The 21,630-nt window shown below is 39.2% G+C and overlaps 1 protein-coding gene across 1 annotated transcript in view; it reads left to right on the top strand.

Moving 5' to 3' along the window:
• Positions 1 to 21,630, top strand: part of LOC143517686 (uncharacterized) — a 177,545-nt gene that overhangs the window by 143,648 nt on the left and 12,267 nt on the right. Inside the window, exons 55-69 of the mRNA XM_077010429.1 lie at positions 877 to 1,344; positions 3,863 to 4,252; positions 4,466 to 4,537; positions 8,633 to 8,704; positions 8,929 to 9,420; positions 9,752 to 10,138; positions 10,271 to 10,342; positions 11,239 to 11,730; positions 14,353 to 14,742; positions 14,900 to 14,959; positions 17,195 to 17,602; positions 17,833 to 18,255; positions 18,929 to 19,012; positions 19,639 to 19,719; positions 20,681 to 20,761. Coding sequence (XP_076866544.1) covers positions 877 to 1,344; positions 3,863 to 4,252; positions 4,466 to 4,537; positions 8,633 to 8,704; positions 8,929 to 9,420; positions 9,752 to 10,138; positions 10,271 to 10,342; positions 11,239 to 11,730; positions 14,353 to 14,742; positions 14,900 to 14,959; positions 17,195 to 17,602; positions 17,833 to 18,255; positions 18,929 to 19,012; positions 19,639 to 19,719; positions 20,681 to 20,761 — 3,972 coding nt within the window. The remainder of the gene's footprint in view (positions 1 to 876; positions 1,345 to 3,862; positions 4,253 to 4,465; positions 4,538 to 8,632; positions 8,705 to 8,928; positions 9,421 to 9,751; positions 10,139 to 10,270; positions 10,343 to 11,238; positions 11,731 to 14,352; positions 14,743 to 14,899; positions 14,960 to 17,194; positions 17,603 to 17,832; positions 18,256 to 18,928; positions 19,013 to 19,638; positions 19,720 to 20,680; positions 20,762 to 21,630) is intronic.

A 21,630-nucleotide genomic window follows, 5' to 3' on the forward strand; every position in this document is an offset into this window, starting at 1 on the left:
AATCGGAGAGAGAGAAATAGCGGAGATATAAATTCTCTCTTAAAAAGATCTAACCTCGGTGTCGATCAAAACAGAGAGAGAGAGCTAGCAGAGCCTCTCTTAAATAGGTCTAACCTCGGTGGTACAGTCACACCTGGCAATGTTCCCATCTGTCACTCACGTCTTCATGTGCTAGTGTTTTGGTTTTCCATGTGTTCCCCTGCCACGCATCTGTCTATTTGTAGCCCGGCCTCTCGATATTGTATTCAGGTTCTCCTTGTTTAGTCTTGTGTATATATGCCCTGTGTTTTGTCAAGTCTGTGCTGGTCTTTGTTGAATGTACAGCTGAGTTTAGTATTGTGTTTGTCTTTATATTAGTACAGTTACTATTTGTTTTTTTTGTGGTAATCATGTCTTTGCATGTCAGTTATGTTAATGTCGCGGGCTCTTTGTCGGATTTGACCACTGCCTGTCTACATGACCCTGAATTTGGATTCCCCTTTTATAAATTTCACTCTTCTCAGTTGTTTGGCTGCTTAAAGCAGTGTGGCTCTTAAATATGCTGACGTATGTAAATAATAAAAAGGATATCACATGATGTCCTGTAGGCAAACCTTTATATATTTTTAAACCTTTACCTATATTTCCAAATTATTTTGGCAAATCTTTGTAATAAGCATGATTATTCTTCTCTTTTATGTCTGTAGAAAGCACTTTCAATAGCTACTGTGTATGAAAAGTGCTCTACAACTAAACATGCCCTACAGGCCTTGTGTGTTTTCAGAATTATGATTGAACAAACTCAATTATAATTCATATGTATACATGTCGTTATATTATGGCAATTGAATGTAATCAGGAAAACTAACTCATCTGTAATAACTGTTGTTTCTACAGTAACCAGTACACCCATCTCTTCTTTTGACCCGTGTTACAACTACAACATTGTTGATGATATCTGGAGAACCACATACAGTAACTATGGTTATGGCTACTATAGTTACGGATTCTCCAATTACTTCAGTAGTCATGACGACACCACTATTGAATGGGATGGCTGGTATCGGCTGTATCTACAAGGAACAGATGCACAGATTTCTGAGTGGTGTGTGGACTCCATGGCATCTGGTGGATACACCCCACTGATGCTTGGTGGTTCACATCCCCTTATTGAGGATGGAATTGTGACCAGAGAAATATATGGGACCAATAACTACTGGTCGTACTTGTGGTACTGGCATTATGCTGCCTATTGCAATTATTACACGTCCAACCCCATCCAGGTGAAAGCCTGTCCAGGACATTACTACGTCTACAAACTGGTCAAGCCAGATGTTTCGATTCCTCTTCCGACATACACTACAGGTATATTACATACACTACAGGTGTATTACATACACTACAGGTATATTACATACACTACAGGTATGTCTTCTTTTTACTATTTTGTTTTGAACACTTTTACTTGTATAATGTCTGTTCGTATAAATTGGCAAGCATACTACATAAACATGACATAAAGCCAGGCCCGTAGCCAGCATTGTGATGGGGGGGGATCTTTTTCCCCCAAAAGTGGAGTGAGGGGGGGGGGGGGGGGGGGGGGGGGGGGGGTTATGTCTTATATGTTTCCTCTATGCTGCGCCTATAGCGATCGATCGCCAGTGGTTGGCGCCAGAGCGAACTAGTAACTCAGTGGGTTTTCCATCCACCGAGTTTTTGCGCATTTTGAAAATGCGCATGAAAAAAGCTGGATGGAAAAAGACCAAAATTCGAAAAAAGCCCCAAATATCGCAAAAAGATGTTTACGCTAGGAGGAGGTGGAAAAGTTAGACTATGGATGGAAAAGGGTTTTTCGCATAAACGATGACGTATCATGCCTCAAGTCAAGTGGTTCTGTACATGATCGCGATGTAAAGATGGCAAATGCATACAAAAACAGTTCTGGATAGAGCAAAAATTGAATTTAACTTCTCCATGTAAAGAAAAGAAAAAGAAAAAAATGTTTCACAACCTCAACGTGCAAAAATGCGTAACTGCCAGATGGACGTAAAACCACTATTGTTTGGCAGAGGTGGGGACTCGAGTCGCATGACTTGGACTCGAGTCAGACTCGAGTCATCAATATTAAGACTTTTGACTTGACTTGAAAAAATATTCAGAGACTTAGACTTGACTTGGACTTTTACACCAATAACTTGGGACTTGAATTGGACTTGAACCTGTTTACTTGCAAAGACTTGATTTTTTAACCCCAAATCTAAATTTTAAAACGCATATTAATATTTATAAAGTGCGCCCCATTAATTTCATTTCTGTGGTTGGCGCCAGAGCAGACTAGTAACTCATTGAATCATAGATGTGGATCAGAGGTAAATAAACTAGATTTTTTTTTTCGGCGTGAGAAATCGGATGTGTGGCGTGAGAGCGTGTGAAGACGGTCAAATGCGTGTGTCTCATGCTCAATGCGTGAGGGTTGGCAACCCTGGATTCTGTATCTGAACTCAGGTAAGAGAGCCTCTCTCTGTCACCATCATAATATTCACTTCTATCTCAGCATGGATTGTGATTTTGAAATCGAGAAAAAAATATATTGACAAAAGTGGAGCGAGTTTTCAGCTATGGGGACATCATTCTACGGCCTCATCGTGCACAAATGACATACAGACTTTTGGCCAGTTTGGTCTTTTGCAAATGCAATGCAGAATAGTTTACTGAAATGTCTAAAGTTGCAGATTCCTGTTAATTGTTCAGTTCTTATATTTGTTTGTCTTGTGTCACTCACACATGGACACACGTGTTCTCTAAGAAACCAGATAAGAGAAGAGAGGGAAAAATGCCGTTATGGTTCTTTGTATTGTACTGTGAAAATATCAGCACTTTTTATTTGAACATGGAGTTCTACTTATGACTTTCACAGAATATTTATTTCTGGAAAATTGTAGTTTAAAGTATGAATATTTTTGCAGCTAAGTAAAAAAAATTGAACTGTGCAATAAAGAGGTGTAGTTTAAATTTTTTTTATACTTTATACGTGTTTTCAGTTGCACATGTTTTATAAAGATTTGAGGAGAATACAGATTTAAAAAAGAACACATGTCTATTATTTACATTTAAAATATACCTGCAACATTGGTAAAAAAAAAAAAAAAAGACTCGAAAGGACTTGAAATTCCAAGTTTCAGACTTGGGACTTGACTTGACGGTTGCCTGTCTTGACTCGAGACTTGACTTGAGTTGACTGTCTTTGCTTGAGACTTGACTCGGGACTTGAGGATAAAGACTTGGACTTACTTGAGACTTGCAAAACACTGACTTGGTCTCACCTCTGTTGTTTGGCGTCCTCTCACGTGATCTAAAGTTTATTCGCATAACTGTAATGAATGGAAACAAGGCTTAATTCACATATTCACATTGCGTGAGAGTTGGCAACACTGTTATAAGTTTGTTGTGAATTTGTTGTTGCTGTCCTTATTTGTTTGTCTGTATATTCACCGGAGATTAACAATTCATTCATTGAATAGCCTACCTATCTTGAGGGGCATGTGTGTACGGAGGGAGGGTGCGGGGGCGGGGGGGGGATCGAACGAACCCTTCGATCCCCACTGGCTACGGGCCTGCAAGCATTCTGAAAATCATAAAATTTTATAAGATCTTAGGTTCTCAGCCTTAACAATAAATACATATTTACATAGCAAAAAAGGTATTTATTAATTTTGATTACTTTTGTTAATCCATGACAGTTGCTTTAACCAGTTCATCTTTAACCAGATATTTATAATAATATTTTATAATAGTGATTGATGTTGCTTTTTTATTGGAAGGTTTGGCAGTGTAGAAGAAATTAAGTATTAACTTATTTTTACTCTTTAAATGTCCATGACAGTTGCTTTCAACAGTCATACATCTTATGACCCCTGCAATGACTACATCTCCCTGGACCAACCCTGGAGAGCCAATACTGCAGCTGGGTTGGGAGTTTGTGATGTCAACTTCAACTGGAACGGCTGGTACCGCCTGTTGTACAATGGGATGGACATCCGTATGGCAGAGAGCTGTGTTAATGTCTACAGTTGTGGTACTTACTACCCTCTGTGGCTCAATGGTCCTCATCCTCAGGTAGAGGATGGAGTGATCACCCGCCAGGTCTGTGCAAATGCAGGATCTGACTGCTGCTTCTACAAGTCCAACCCAATTCGTGTTAAAGCATGTCCAGGAAATTACTATGTGTACGAGATTGTTCGTCCAATGTTCTGCAACATGGCTTACTGTACAGGTATGATGTTTATTGTTCATTTGAGTGGTTTTACATGGGTAATAAGACACATTGTTTTTTTTATTTTAAATGATTTTATATTGGTAAAGATACACATGTTTACTGTACAGGGTTGAGGTTTATTGCTTATTTGTTTATTTTAAATGATTTTATATTGGTAAGGAGACACTGTGTTTTTTGTTGTAAATTCTGTATTCACCTATTTTTTTTCAGATGCCACAACTATTACTCCAATTCATGTGGCTACAAATGTGTCCACTCAAGCTGATCTCAACACAACTACGAGTAAGTTGCTATTAAAATTTATTTTGCCATAGTAGTTCTATAAGAAAAATTGGTAAGGAGACACGTGTTTACTGTACAGGTTTGAGGTTTATTGCTTATTTGTTTATTTTAAATGATTTTATATTGGTAAGGAGACACATGTTTACAGTACAGGGGTGGGTTTCCCAATAACGAACGATCTTAGAAAGTTACGAACAACTTTAAGAATGACGTAACTTTAAGAACGCCAAATTTACAAAGGTTTCGCAAAAGCCTTTGTAGTCTCCGAATTCATGAACGAGTTCTAATAGTTAGTTGACTCCGCCTCTGCAGCTGCACTGGAAAAGCTCCGCTAGTCGAAAACCGAACCACTGATTTACATACATTTTTTTCATTATTACGACACAAAAGTATAATTGGCAAAATGACAATCATAAAAACTAACAACTAATAGGAGTTGAAATTTCAAGTATAAGAAAAAAATGAGTAGAACAAATTATTACCTTTGCAATTCTGACCGATCATAGGCTTTTATCAAGGCTATAAATAGGGCACACAATTAACCTTTCACACGTTATTCAAAACCATGGCAAACAAGCAGAGAAAATGAAATTTTCTGTCAAGTGAACTGAGCCAAAAACCAAAGTATACTGTTTTCAATTGCACGAGGAAGTTCCTCAAATTCAGAAAAAAAAACAAAACGATATTGTCAAGAATATCAGTGCATGTAGTGGAATTGATCAGGCATGGCATGTGGCATGACTTCTCTAGTCAAGTCAAAAATAAGGGGACAGAACTCAGAAAGGAAAAGGGTTAAGACTACTGAAGGGATATCAGGGGATTTGATACAGGAGTATATCGCTTCAGAGTGGATAACTACTGTCAGCTAGTACATGTCCACCATTAAATGCACCGTCCCTAGCCATCTGACACACTCCAGAATTGGCCCAGATTAAGGAGTCATGAGTACTCCTAGGCCACTTGGCCACAATGTCCATAAAGAGGCCTTGGTGGTTGTATGTTACTTGTATATTCAAAGCAGAGAAGCCTTTACGGCAGATGTAGATTGGGCTCAAGAGGCTGGGAGTGTGTGTGGGGATCAGAGTGACGTCCACTGAACCAACAACTCCAGGAATGATTACAATTGCATGAAAACCAATTTTGGTTTCATGTAATGCATCCCTATATATATATATCTATATATATATATATATATATATATATATATATATATATATATATATATATATATATAGTTGCATGGCGAATCCATGCTTTAGTAACAGCATGCATACATTTAGATACGTCAGCTTTGCTTAATCCGTGTGCATCACCACCAGTCTGCAGAAACCCACCTGTGGCATAAAATCGGAGGGCTGCCAGTAACTGCCAGTAAAATTCTACATTCAGGCAAACTAAATGGCTTTGTGGATTACGTCATGTTCTTAAACAACTCAAACAAAGACGAGCACGGGACACTCTGCGAACGCACATTAAATAGACAAACCACATAAGTCCCGAGTGTTCACGAGACGAGCCACAGGTGAGACCGATGAACACATTCAGACACATCCACACCCACGAAGATCCACAGACGCAGAGGTCTAGACGTAGACGACATAAACACATGCCCAAAGGGGAGGGGTCAGGGGCCGTAACGTGACACATCAAATAATGCTAAATAATTCAAAGTAGTATGTTTGATTTTTGTTGACACTTAATGTATATGCGATGTAATTACTTCAAAAGAAAATAGGCTACTAGGCTAATTATACACATAAACACAAATGTTGTAATACCGTGCTTAAAAGCAGCGCGAGTGAAATTAGCGCCTCTTATCCTTTTTGAGGTAGAACTGCGCGTGAGCTTTAAGTTAAGAAGTACTTAGTGAGTTACGAATGGGTCCAGATATTCTTACATTACGAATGACTATAAGTACGACGTAAGTTTAAGAATATTCATAAGTACGAGGTTACGAAGTACTTAGAGCAGGGGTGCTCACACCTTTTCAGCTTGCGAGCTACTTATAAGATGACCAAGTCAAAATTATCTACCTACAATAAAAATGCTAAACAAATTTATTTCTTCTATATTATGATTATGTAACGTTTACCAGAAGCAGGGGTGACGCAATTGCAAAGGAATGAATATTTATTATAAGGAGGGCGACAAAACACTAGAATGAAACACAGAATACATATAAGAACAATACTAGACAACGAAGGGCTAAGACTACAGAACGGTACTACGAGACAACTAGGAAAATACAACACACATTGGAACATTACTAAAACATGCGCTACATGAACTTAAAGGGGAGAAACGCAACATAACAAGGGGAGTAGCGCCTAACTGAAAATGCAAGAAAGCAAGGGACTCGCGTATTGTAAGGAATGCCACCTGATCTCCACCTAACCAGCCTCACCTGACGCTCATCACCACACCCCCTTGTATCTCTACTTAAACGCCCACATTCCACTTCCTGGTCGCAAAGTATTGCCGACTCATGCCGCGTACCAAGCCTTTCTATTTCCCGTCTGCTCTCCCGTGTTCTGACCCACGCTTACGTCCCCGACCTTGCCTCCTGCCTAGTCCCTCTGTACCTCCTGACTTCTGCTCCCCCGTTATGACCCTGGACTGTCCTGACCCCGTCAAGAGAACACTGTTGCTACTGATCCTAGTGCTAGCGATACACCTGCCGGTTTCTGTACCAGTATTTCATTTCAATAAAAGCGGTATTCTTCTGCATTTGGATCCCTCTCTGCCTGATCAATACGTTACACATATGACCGACACAGAGGAGTGAAACAGAGGGGTTGATATACACTGAAACAGGGGAGTGGACAGAGGGGAAACCACAGAAATGGGGAAAACTAGGCGGGACCAGGGAGGAGGGAGGAGCTGGACGTGACAGATTCTAGGTTATAATTATTTAATATTGTGTATTCTTTCTTTCCTTTTTTCCTTTTAGGATAAATAAAGTATTTTATGTATTTATATTTATATTTAGAAAGTATTTTAAAGTATCGCTAAATGTAGCGAGAAACACTCGCAGTCCGCAATATCCTTCCAAAGTTGCTGGGTCAAATCCACGGTCATGGCTTCAGAGTGCCGTGTGACTGTATTCCTCGATACCTGGAGAGCTTTGACTGAAGATAATATTTCATATTTGTTTTAAAAGTCTCGGAACAAGGAATTAGCGGCTTCAACAAATGCCTCTTTTATCATCTCTCCATCTTGAAAGGACTTCTTGTGCTTAACAATTAAGTGACTCAGGCAAAATGATGCTTCCTTAGATTTTGTGGTCAGATGTGAGAAAAATGACAACTGGGATTTTAGTTCTTTCACCTTTCTCCTTCTCAGCTCGCTTTTCGGAGGAAAGTCAATGTCATAGTTTTTATGAACAGTCTGAAAATGTCGCACCACATTTCCCTTGTTTGGAATAGCAACAGCAAACTGACAGATGAGGCAAACGCACTTAGATTCTGTATGAAGTGATAGATTTTAGGCTTCTTACTCGGACCAGCTACTACAGCACAAATTTTTATACCCTTTGTTGTATTTAGTTTAAATAAATTGGAGGCTAGCTACTCAGCAAGGTAACTGAACAAGTTAGCGAGGTTTAACGCACATGCGTAGGTTGTCAAAAGTTCAGACGTCAGATTGGCTACCCTGTATGTCAATTAAAAGACAACTGTCAGTGCAGATGGACGATAGCCTGTCATTCATCTCTTTTTTGTCATTCATCTCCTACTTTTTAATGTCATGCGATCTACCCACACTTCCTTTGCGATCGACCAGTAGATCGCAATCGACGTATTGGGCACCCCTGACTTAAAGTTATGAACATTTTGGGAAACGCACCCCAGGTTTGATGTTTATTGCTTATTTGTTTATTTTAAATTATTTTATATGGATAAGGAGACACATGTTTACTGTACAGGTTTGAGGTTTATTGCTTATTTGTTTATTTTAAATGATTTTATATTGGTAAAGATACACATGTTTACTGTACAGGGTTGAGGTTTATTGCTTATTTGTTTATTTTAAATGATTTTATATTGGTAAGGAGACATGTTTTTTGTTGTAAATTCTGTATTCACCTTTTTTTTTCAGATGCCAGAACCATTACTCCAATTCATGTGGCTACAAACGTGTCCACTCAAGCTGATCTCAACACAACTACGAGTAAGTTGCCATCAAAATTTATTTTGCCATCTATAATAAATTGATCAACCATCAATTGTTTATATTGTAAAAACACACTATGTATTTTTTATGTATGCATTTAAAATCATGGTTTAATAGACAACTGTATAGGCAGGTAAGACATACATGTAGTTATATTACCATTATCACAATAAAATGGTCAAATTTGAATTTTAAGTTATATGTAATGACTATTTATGCAGCAACCAGTCCAGTCAGCTCCACATTTGACCCCTGCTACAACTACAATGTTCTTGATGATACCTGGAGAAATACGTACAGTTACTATGGAAATGGCTACTACACTTTTGGCCAGTCTGGATTCTACAGTAGTCATGACGACACCACTGTTGAATGGGATGGCTGGTATCGGCTGTATCTACAGGGAGCAGATACACAGATTTCTGAGTGGTGTGTGGGACCAATGTCATCTGGTGGATACACCCCACTGATACTTGGTGGTTCACATCCCCTTATTGAGGACGGAATTGTGACCAGAGAAATATATGGGACCACCAACTACTACTACTGGTGGTACTGGGGCTACTATTGGTACTGGGATTATGGGTGGTATAATAACCATTGTAGATATTACACGTCCAACCCCATCCAGGTGAAAGCCTGTCCAGGACATTACTACGTCTACAAACTGGTCAAGCCAGATGTGTCAATTCCTCTGCCGACATACACTACAGGTATATTACATACACTACAGGTGTATTACATACACTACAGTTATATTACATAAACTACAAGTGTATTACATACACTACAGGTGTATTACATATACTGCAGGTGTATTACATACACTACAGGTATATTACAAACACTACAGGTGTATTACATACACTTTAGGTATATTATGTACACTACAGGTAAATTACATACAATACAGGTGTATTAACAATTATTGAATCATTTAAAATAATTTTAAAGCACGTTTATAAAGGAATGAAGGAGTATACAGCCTTAGAAATTAACTTTTCCAAAGCAAAAAATATATATTTTTTTGTTTATCCATGACAGTCGCATTAACCAGCCCGTCTTATGACCCCTGCAATGACTACACCTCCCTGGACCAACCCTGGAGAGCCAATACTGCACCTGGGTTGGGAGTTTGTGATGTCAACTTCAATTGGAACGGCTGGTACCGCCTGCTGTACAATGGGATGGACATCCGTATGGCAGAGAGCTGTGTTGATGTTAACAGATGTGGTACTTACTACCCTCTGTGGCTCAATGGTCGTCATCCTCAGGTAGAGGATGGAGTGGTCACCCGCCAGGTCTGTGCTAATGCAGGATCTGACTGCTGCTTCTACAAGTCCAACCCAATTCGTGTTAAAGCATGTCCAGGCAATTTCTATGTGTACGAGATTGTCCGTCCGATGACCTGCAACATGGCGTATTGTACAGGTACGATGTGTGTTATGATGTGTTTTATAATGTGTGTGATGTGTGTTATGATGTGTTTTTTGGATTTACAGTTTCTGGTTCTACAGGCTTTATCATGTTGTCATCTATATTTTCACAATGTCTTTTTTTCAGACGCCAGCACCATAACTCCAATTCCTGTCTCTGCAGCCATATCCAGTTCCAGTGAACTAAACACAACCACATGTATGTTACTGTAAAAAATTGTTTTGCCGTCTGTAACAAATGAATTACTTGTCTGGATAATTTATGCAACATACACAGATGAACTTATGTATATTATTCATTGATTATTTTGTTTTGCAGTTTCTATAATTCTTTGATTTTCTTGATTATGTTTACAAAATAAACAAAGTCTTACATATTGTGCAGTCAGGCATATAAATTGACATATACACATATAAATGACATATAAGGCATATACAGTAAACTATAAATCTTAAATACAGCTCATTGTGTTTCATGAAAAGTCATGGGCAGTCATGGCCTGGTGGTTAGGGAACTGGTCTTGTGACCGGAGGGTTGTGGGTTCGATCCCCAGACCTGAGGCCATGACTGAGGTGCCCCTGAGCAAGGCCCTTAACCCTCAATTGCTCACTTGTATAAAAAAAAAAAAGAGATAAAAATGTAAGTTGCTCTGGATAAGGGCGTCTGCCAAATGCCGTAAATGTAAATGAAAACCAATATACTCCACTAAAAATTTGCAAAAAAAAAAAAATCACTAAACTGCCATGATCATTACACTTACTGTCACATTAACTAAGTTCCCTTACTGTATTGTTCTATAGTATTTTACATACATTTACCTGGTCTACCCAATCTATATTCAAAGCCCATCTATTGGCATGCATTGATATTCTGATTCTTCTATAGAATGTGTAAGTTAGCTGATCTTTATAAATATTTCCAGATATTGTTTTTAAATCAGTCCTCTTCACATTGTAAAATCACTACACAATGATTCACTAAAACAATGGTTATACAGACCCTGCATTTACATATGTAGTAATATTATGACCAATATCACAATAATCAATCATAATTTTATTTCTAAATCCTGATTAATGATTGTGTTTCTACAGTTACCAGTTCATCCAGCTCTACCTCTGACCCATGTTACAACTACAATGTTATTGATGACATCTGGAGAACCACATACAGTTCCTATGGTTATGGCTACTATAGTTATGGATTCTCCAATTACTACAGTAGTCATGACGACACCAGTGTTGAATGGGATGGCTGGTATCGGCTGTATCTACAGGGAGAAGATGCACAGATTTCTGAGTGGTGTGTGGGACCAATGACATCTGGTGGATACACCCCACTGATACTTGGTGGTTCACATCCCCTTGTTGAGGACGGAGTTGTGACCAGAGAAATATATGGGTCCAATACTTACAACTACTTGTGGTACTGGGGGTACTATTGGTACTGGGGATATGGGTGGGATAATAACCAGTGTAGTTATTACAGATCCAACCCCATCCAGGTGAAAGCCTGTCCAGGACATTACTACGTCTACAAACTGGTCAAGCCAAATTTGTCAATTCCTCTGCCGACATACACTACAGGTATATTACATACACTACAGATATATTACATACACATTAGGTGTATTACATACTAGGGATGCAAATTATCGATTAATTCATTAATCGTTAGTTGACTGATCTTATCGATCGACTTTCGATTAATCGATAAGCGGCGTTTTTCACCTGAATTTCAGTGTTTCAATAGGGCTTTTAAAAATATCAGCTAAATATACCATTTAGCAATGGTATATAATGGTATATAAAACAGACCATTTAGCAATTAATTATAACCTTTGTATAAACGTTTATGGTAAAACTCAGTTTACATGCTACCCCCACGTTCCGCCATGTTTGAAAACGCTGGGAAGCTGGTGGGGTGGGCGTGGCTTGGTCCCAGAGGCGGTTTCAGAGCTCCGGAATAAGTGACCAATGGAGATGGCAGAGGAACGCCTTCATCTAAGCCCCTCCCACACGTGAAATGTGTTCCAAAAGTCAGAAGCAAAAAACAAAGCAGAAGCAAAGAGAGATTCCAGAAGCAAAAGACCTTACTGGGAAAATCCAAAAAACAAAAACAATGGAACCAAAAACTTGTCAAAATGCAAACGAAAATAAGTTTCAAATAACCAATAATATTTAAAAAATATACTTTTGATATATATTTTTCTGTTTTGCATTCATAACATATACTTTCTGCTCTTGGATTTACTTTTGCTTTTGTGGAACTATTGAAACAAAAATCACTCCATAGCGGTGTGTCTATCCGACATGTTCGTCGTAATCAGCACTGCAGATTTTAGCTGCCAGTTCTCATCAGTGTAGTGGCACGTCACAGTAATGTAACTTTCTGTTGTTAGAGCCGTCCAACAATCTGTTGTAAGGGCTACAGTAGTAGCAGTAGATAGCTTTGTTTTTAGCTCACTCGTATTTTTTTGTAGTGAGCTTCGAAAACGTTCGCCTTCCCAGTGTAGCTGTGATTTTAGGTTGACCAGGTGCACTGGTGATATGCAGGACAGCTGCATGGTGTTCAAATGATAATTGAGTGAGCTAGTGGAACTGTTGTACTTCAATACCGCATTACACACAGAACATTTGACTTCTTTGCCTAAATTAACAATGTTGAAATTGTAGCGACTACTACTCCTCGCAGCGAGTTCCCTAACAGACAGGCACTTGGCCCTTTAAGTGACACTGGGAGAGCGGCGCCTGCGCGCGCCAGGGGAGGGGAAGAGAACAGTGCTATTGTTTGAGTTGCGTGGAAAATAAAGTTTCCCTCCTTGGGATTTTCTGGGTTACGCAGTTTCTGCCTCGTTTCCCGAACCCGCTTCAAAATGGTCCCACACTGCACGTCTTTTCGCCCGCTTCATTTTGTTTTCCACTCTGGTCTTTCGCGACACGTGTTCACCTCTCGTTCTTACGCTCTGTTCAAGTTAATACAGGAGCGTTCTCTAATGATTAATCGTGATTAATACATTTTGATCGAGTAACGTCTTAATCGACAATTAATCGAAAGTCGATTAATCATTTGCATCCCTATTACATACACTACAGGTATATTACATACACTTCAGGTGTATTACATACACTACAGGTATATTACATACACTACAGGTGTGTTACATACTACAGGTATATTACATACACTACAGGTGTCTTACATACAGTACAGGTATATTACATACCAGTAGCGAACCGTGACCATTAAACCTGGGCCCGCTATCATCCCCCTGCAATAAAGAAAAAACTGAGACAACAGTACAGCTTTAGAAACGCAATAAACAATAACATCTGCACTAGATAACTTCTTAAGCAAAATAAGGTTCCACAGCTCCGTGTTCCTCGGAAGTGGAATTTGTAAACAACACGCACGAGGGCATCAAAGGAATGAATTGAAACTACGTAGTGGTGGTACGCTAATGACAACTAGCGTCGCCACAGCAGGTGGAAATTATCATACAGTTAAGCCCACCCACTAAGAAGAAAGATATGATTGGTCAGTTTTACTGTCATTTGAAACTGGCATTGCACTGAATTATAAATGCCTGGCCCTCTCTAATTGAACAGTGGGAAACACAGATTAAATAGACACGGGTGAATAATTTATTTGCTTATGTTTTTGTAATTGTTTAGATGTCGATTGTCAAACTGTAAGTAGATTGGATTATATATATATAATATTATATATTTAAGAATATTTTAGGCCCTCTGAGAGGGCGTAGAGGGCCCTGACGGTTCCCCACTGTTACATACACATCAGGTCTACTACATACACATCAGGTATATTACATAAACTACAGGTATATTACATACACTACAGGTGTATTACATACAGTACAGGTATATTACATACACTACAGATGTTTTACATACACTACAGGTATGATGATTTTTCCAACATTTTTCAAATTTATGTCCATTTAAATCTAACAAGATTCCCTTAGTTTTTTTTTATCTTTAACTGGTAAATTAACCAGCTCATCTTATAATCTGGCAAAGACTACATGTACCTTATTTTTGCTACACAATTTTTACAATAGATATTTATAATTTTATAATATTTTACAATTGTGTTTTTGTTACATAAAAAAATCGGAAGGCTTGGCAGGGTAAATACAAGAAATTAATTAGTTATTTATTTTTTTTCTCTTTAAATGTCCATGCCAGTTGCTTCCAACACTCATACATCTTATGATCCCTGCAATGACTACACCTCCCTGGACCAACCCTGGAGAGCCAATACTGCACCTGGGTTGAGCATTTGTGATGCTGACTTCAACTGGAATGGCTGGTACCGCCTGCTGTACAATGGGATGGACATCCGTATGGCAGAGAGCTGTGTTAATGTTTCCAGTTGTGGTGCTTACTACACTCTGTGGATCAATGGTCCTCATCCTCAGGTAGAGGATGGAGTGGTCACCCGCCAGGTCTGTGCTAATGCAGGATCTGACTGCTGCTTCTACAAGTCCAACCCAATTCGTGTTAAAGCATGTCCAGGAAATTACTATGTGTACGAGATTGTCCGTCCAATGTTCTGCAACATGGCGTATTGTACAGGTATTTACACTGTTTTTATCAACAATAACCAATATCATTTAAAATCTGCCCTAAGTGAAAGAAGCCAGTGTAGTTAAAGCTACATGAGCTGTTCATGTCTTCTAAATCTTTAGCGTTTCTTTGGCTTTTCAGCTTTTCTCCTCTGTTCTCTCTTCAGACATCAACACCACATCTGCAGTTCTTGAACCCTCCAATGCAGAATCTAAAGAGGCCCTGCGTAAGTTGTTGTTTGGTCCTGTGTGTGCACACACCTGTAGGGACAAAAAGTCTCCTTGCTCATTCACACCCAACATATGTATATTTTAAACTGATAATACTAAAGGAAAATGTATTAAAATTTATAAAAAGAAAATAAATATACTCACTGTTAAAATTTAAGCATTAATTGAACATCAGAAACTGGCGTCATTTAAATTTGATTATTTATGTTTTCATCTGTAGATTTTGTTCCTTAATGTTGTGGTTCAAGATCTTGTCATTTTGTTTAATGACTTCGATACAAAATAACTCTATATTCACTTTGCAAATAGCATTTTCTTCTATTAGAAATGTTTAAATAGTGCCTTTCATCAACCCAACAGTCCTGCATCTTATGAACCTTGCAATGATTGTCATAAAGAAACACTTTACAATAAGTAATTTGGATTTGAAATAAGACACTTAAATAAGTGTTAAGCACTTGCAGAGGGACTGAGACAGAGAGGTCCAGATTTTGGGTTCAGTGGTGCTGAGGGATCTGTGCCCACGGTTGAACATCAGGGCAGTAAGTTGTAACGTATGAACCAGGCAGAGATCCAAATGTGGAATAATGCTGCATTTATTGAACAAGCAACAAGCACCAGAGGCGAGTAGCAACAAATATAAACAACGGCACTGAACACCGGAGTGTTCCGCGGGATGTTGGGCCGGTCCGGGGTCATGCCGGGAGGTACAGGAGGGCTAGAGTAGGGGTTCTACAAGGGAAGCAGAAGTCGTAAGGTGTAAGATGAACTATTTGTAGTGAGGTGTGTTGCTCCTGAAAGGGGTCCAGAGCTGGAAGAAGGGTGGGAAATGCCGGGGTCATGCCAGTGAGAGGCCATGGTTAATATTAACCATGTGTTGTGTGTTGCTCCTGAAAGGAGGATGAAGTGTTGGATTGGAATGCTATGATTGGGTTTGTGAGATTGGGGTGATATGATGGGGTCTGTGGGATTGGGGTGATATGATGGGGTTTGTGAGATTGGGGTGATATGATGGGGTCTGTGGGATTGGGGTGATATGATGGGGTCTGTGGGATTGGGGTGATATGATGGGGTCTGTGGGATTGGGGTGATATGATGGGGTCTGTGGGATTAGGGTGATATGATGGGGATTGTGGGATTGGGGTGATATAAATTTCAAGTGACAGGGAAAGAAGAACCCAAAAGGGAGACAAATAAGAAAAGGAATAAAAATACAGGAGAGCATAGTCACACCTGCACATAGCCACACCTGCACATAGTCACACCTGCACATAGTCACACCTGCACATAGCCACACCTGCACATAGCCACACCTGCACATAGTCACACCTGCACATAACCACACCTGCACATATCCACACCTGCACATAGCCACACCTGCACATAATCACACCTGCACATAGTCACACCTGCACATAATCACACCTGCACATAATCACACCTGCACATAGTCACACCTGCACATAATCACACCTGCACATAATCACACCTGCACATAATCACACCTGCACATAGTCACACCTGCACATAATCACACCTGCACATAATCACACCTGCACATAGTCACACCTGCACATAATCACACCTGCACATAATCACACCTGCACATAGCCACACCTGCACATAATCACACCTGCACATAATCACACCTGCACATAGTCACACCTGCACATAATCACACCTGCACATAGTCACACCTGCACATAATCACACCTGCACATAATCACACCTGCACATAGTCACACCTGCACATAATCACACCTGCACATAGTCACACCTGCACATAGTCACACCTGCACATAGTCACACCTGCACATAATCACACCTGCACATAATCACACCTGCACATAACCACACCTGCACATAATCACACCTGCACATAATCACACCTGCACATAATCACACCTGCACATAATCACACCTGCACATAGTCACACCTGCACATAGTCACACCTGCACATAATCACACCTGCACATAATCACACCTGCACATAATCACACCTTTAGTGAACAGACTTGTGAGGCGCCAGTTGTGTCACTTCATACAGGAAGTGGAGAAAATAGGGGGAGTGGCAAATACAATTTGACAACTCATTAGACTATTAGACAGTAGTTTATGTTACCTTAGTTCATGTACTGTACAAACATTTTATATTTACACTTTTGGACACCTAATGATTTTTAATGAGCTGTAGTCTGTTACACAATTTAACATGGTTGTTCTTCTACAGCATCCAGTGAAGATGATGTCACAATTGACCCTTGCCACTACTACGATGTCATTGATGACTACTGGAGGAACGAAAACGAACTATACAGTTACTACCGTGGTCATGATGACACCCTAGTTGAGTGGGAGGGCTGGTATCGGCTGTTCCTCCAGGGGAAGAGCGCTCAGTTGTCTGAGTGGTGTGTGAGCTACATCACATGTGGTGGCTACACTGCACTTGTACTTGGTGGATCTCATCCACGACTAGAGGATGGAATTGTGACCAGAGAAGTCTATGGCTACTCTAATGGCCAGTGCAACACAATGTCCAGGTCCAACCCAATCCAAGTGAAAGCCTGTCCAGGAAATTACTATATCTACAAACTTGTCAAGCCAGATATATCAATTCCAATGCCCACATATTGTGCAGGTACAGTATTGTAATTACTTATGTCAAATAAATCTTAAGTAGATTCCAATAACTGCAGTGTACTGTAGTAATAGATGTAGCGGTATTCCACATTTTCTATTTTTTAAATATATGTAATGTAAACAATATTTTAAAAAATCATTTCCAGAGAATGCAGTACTAAAAAATAACTACAACTGCAACATCCAGACATGCTTGTAAGGCCCCTTTGTTTTGTGTGTTCCCACCAGTGAGCTTTACATACCCAAGCAATGACCCCTGTTATAACTACAATGTGTTGGACCAGCCGTGGAGATCCACAAACAATGCAGAACATAACAACTACTACTACTACTACTGGTGGTGGTGGTGGACGTGGTGTGACAAATATACCGGCTGGAATGGCTGGTACCGCCTGCACTATGATGGAAATGATATCCAGATGCCAGACTCCTGTGTTAACCAGGGCATGTGTGGCACAGACATCCCTCTCTGGCTCAACGGTTCCCGCCCACAACTGGAAGACGGAGTGGTCGTACAGCAAGTGTGTGGGAGCGGGAACGGTGACTGCTGTTATTACAAATCTTTCCCCATCCAAGTGAAAGCTTGTCCTGGAAACTACTACGTATACGAGCTTGTGAGCCCAGTCACCTGTAATTCAGCCTACTGTATTGGTAAGTAGTCTGCTTTCTCCACCATCTACCACAATGTGAATGTGAGCTGTGGTTCAGGTGGGAGTCAGAATCCCTTTTTTCAGTTTTTATTTTTTCTATGGCAAAAGCAGCAATGGTTATGTAATATAAGTGTTTATAGCTGTAATATTTATCATATCCAGCTGTGGGCAGATCCAAAGTGTATAGCTGTTGTTTGTGACGCTGTGTGCGGGCGGAAAGACGAGGCTCACGGAGTCCAGCTCACAGACAGCACCGTCACGTTTATTTGTAACACTCAACGCGCAGATAGTGACATTTAACACAACACACACGAGTGACACTCAAACAAAGACGAGCACGGGACACTGCACGAACGCACACATAGACGAACCACATAAACCCCAAGTTATTATGAGAGACGAGCCACAGGTGAGACTGATAATCACACTCTGACACAACCACACCCACGAAGATACACAGACGCAGACGACTGGACGTAGACAACATAAACACACGCCCAAAGGGGAGGGGTCGGGAGCTGTACCGTGACATTGTTAGCAATGTGTTTTAAAATACTGTTTAAAGACTCATGCAAAAAGTCTTCAAATGCTAAGACATATCATTGGTGGCTATGCTAAAAAACAAACAAATGTGTTGATGGTATGTGTAATGTGTAACACTGCTTTCATTACAGATGTTAACACGATTTCACAAGCTAACAATTCTGAACCAAGTGGCACTACAGAACCAACCTCAGTGGTCACCACTCCCCCTACTGGTAAACCGCTCACATATTCACTTCCTCAACTGAACCTGACATAATTTTTATAAAGTAAACAATAAACAATTACAAGCATGTTATTTAAGTTTACTTAAAATGCATCATTTTTGAACAATGTGAATAATCTCTGTTGCTTTTCTGGTGTTGATATTGATGAAGGTAGAGACATTTGTAAGTAGAGAGTGACTCCATTTACATGTAGTTCGGTGAACCATATGCACCATAAACACAGCAGTCCAGTGTCTGTATCTGTGCCCATCTACAGTACATATTAATGTGAACAAAACTGTGGATATGGGAGGAAATTCATTTAATTTAAAAATGACCGTACACATGAAACACTTTGGAAGTCTTATTTGTATTTTTTGTATTTGTATTTGTATCTTACATTTGAATTGTAATGTTCACTATCCTCCGTGTGTTTAACATCTTAAACCTGCAGCTGTATGTACTATGAGTGTGGCTTTATTTAGTAGTTTACAGAAGTAACGATTGAAGGATGATTAGTGATAAAGAAAGAGAGAAGGGGAGGGAGAGAGAGGTGCATGACATACACACGGAATACCGACTGCATCAGTTTCATTTTTCTTAAAGAAATTAATTTGAAAAAGTTTTCATTACAGGTGACATTACAACAACCACAGCAGGAACGCCCGCTCCCACACCAACATACACTACTGGGTTCACTCCCAACACCATGAACGGTAAACTGCTCACAGAACTTATTTCCTTGAATTATTTTCAGATTACAAAGACATAAAAATTACCAAACAAATTACTTGCAAGGTCTATCCATACATTCATAACTTTGAACAATATCAGTAGAGTCTTATGTTTGAGCAAAAAGTGAGATAATACTGAGATATTAACTTTCATTGTTTTCCCTTGGTATGATTTAATAATAGTGTACTTAAGTAGGAAGCCCAGTGTATTAGAAACACCACTGTATTACAAACACTACTGTATTAGAAACTAACACCACTGTTTTAGAGACACCACAGTATTAGAAGCCCCTTGCAGGTGTTCGGTCTTTCACCGATAAATCACACATGCAACACTGGGATTAGCGGATTAGCCGTCATGTAGTCCTTGAGCAGTGTTGAGTTTCTACTCACGATATACTGCACACCAGTGTTAAAGAGTACTGGTGAACAGACATCATTTGACTGGCAGGCTGTTCTACACAGCACTGATGTGGCTGTTGCATTGACATTAGTTAAATGTTGCTAGACTGTTAAATGCTGCTTACACATTTAGACTATATGCTTTATACATGTGATACCTTTAGCATTCATACCTTTCTAATCCAATATGACTGTTACGGACGGACGAAATTCGTTCGTGTCCGGAGGTATAAAGCAGGCTATAGTCTGTTCCCTTACATTAATATTTGAAAATAAATTAATCTGCAATGCCAATAAATGTGTTTCTCTACAAACATTTTTTGTAATATATACATGTACTGTTGAGCTAAAATATAGTAGGATATATATATATATATATATATATATATATATATATATATATATATATATACATAGGAGATTTGTTGTTGCCCTATAATTTTCTCTCTTCATTTTTGTAGTGTTTTTATACGTTTTAGTACAGTAAAAATGTTAACACATTTTATCACAAAAATTCATTTGAAAATGTTTTTGTTTACAGGTGACATTACAACAATCCCAACAAATATGCCATTTACCACACCAGCATTCACCCCTGTGGTCACTGCTAATGCCACTAACGGTAAACCACTCACACTTCGTATGTCCTTGGATTATGTCATTTTACAAATACATGAAAATGACCTTAATATTTACCTTACTAGTTATCTCAGTAAACACTTATGTTACAGCAAAAGACAAGTAGCTTGTGGCTATCCTTTAGCAAACTCAGATAACAGCTTTACATTTTCTCTTGAGATTTTGAAATTAGTATTTATTTAATTTACACAACAGTATTAGAAACACCATAGTAATAGGAACACAACAGTATTAGAAACACCACAGTATTAGAAACACCAATGTATTAGGAACACCATAGTAATAGGAACACCACAGTATTAGAAACACCACAGCATTAGTAACACCAATGTATTAGAAATACCACACTATTAGAAACACCACAGTATTAGGAACACATCTTTCTCTACATCAGCCTCCCACTGTAACCAGCTGGGGGCGCCACTGATCAGTTCAGTGAGGAATTGATTAGAGGGGAATGTTGAACTGTTGAACTCACTAGTCATGCTTATGTACAGTACACGTGTCATATAGAGCTAATTCCATCTGATGTGTTTAGTTCCAGATATTTGTACATACGCATGACTAGTGAGTTTAAGTCCAGGTAGGTTTTCTAATGAAGCAGTTTGTGTGTTAATATAGACTACATATTAGGACACACTGGAAACATTTGTCAGTACTTTGATAACAATCTTTGCCAATAGCTGCATATTTGATTATATGGAATCCAACTGTTAAATGACAGTCTGCCCTCTTAATCAGTGAGCAAACAAATTCTACATTTAGCCATGACCAATCGTTTCTAACAAACTATATTATAAAAACACAGCTAGGTCTAGATCAGAGTTTGTCTTTCTGACAGCTGATAGTGTT

This window comes from Brachyhypopomus gauderio, chromosome 6 (genome assembly GCF_052324685.1).
Source record: "Brachyhypopomus gauderio isolate BG-103 chromosome 6, BGAUD_0.2, whole genome shotgun sequence".
In the NCBI taxonomy this organism is placed as follows: Eukaryota; Metazoa; Chordata; class Actinopteri; order Gymnotiformes; family Hypopomidae; genus Brachyhypopomus; species Brachyhypopomus gauderio.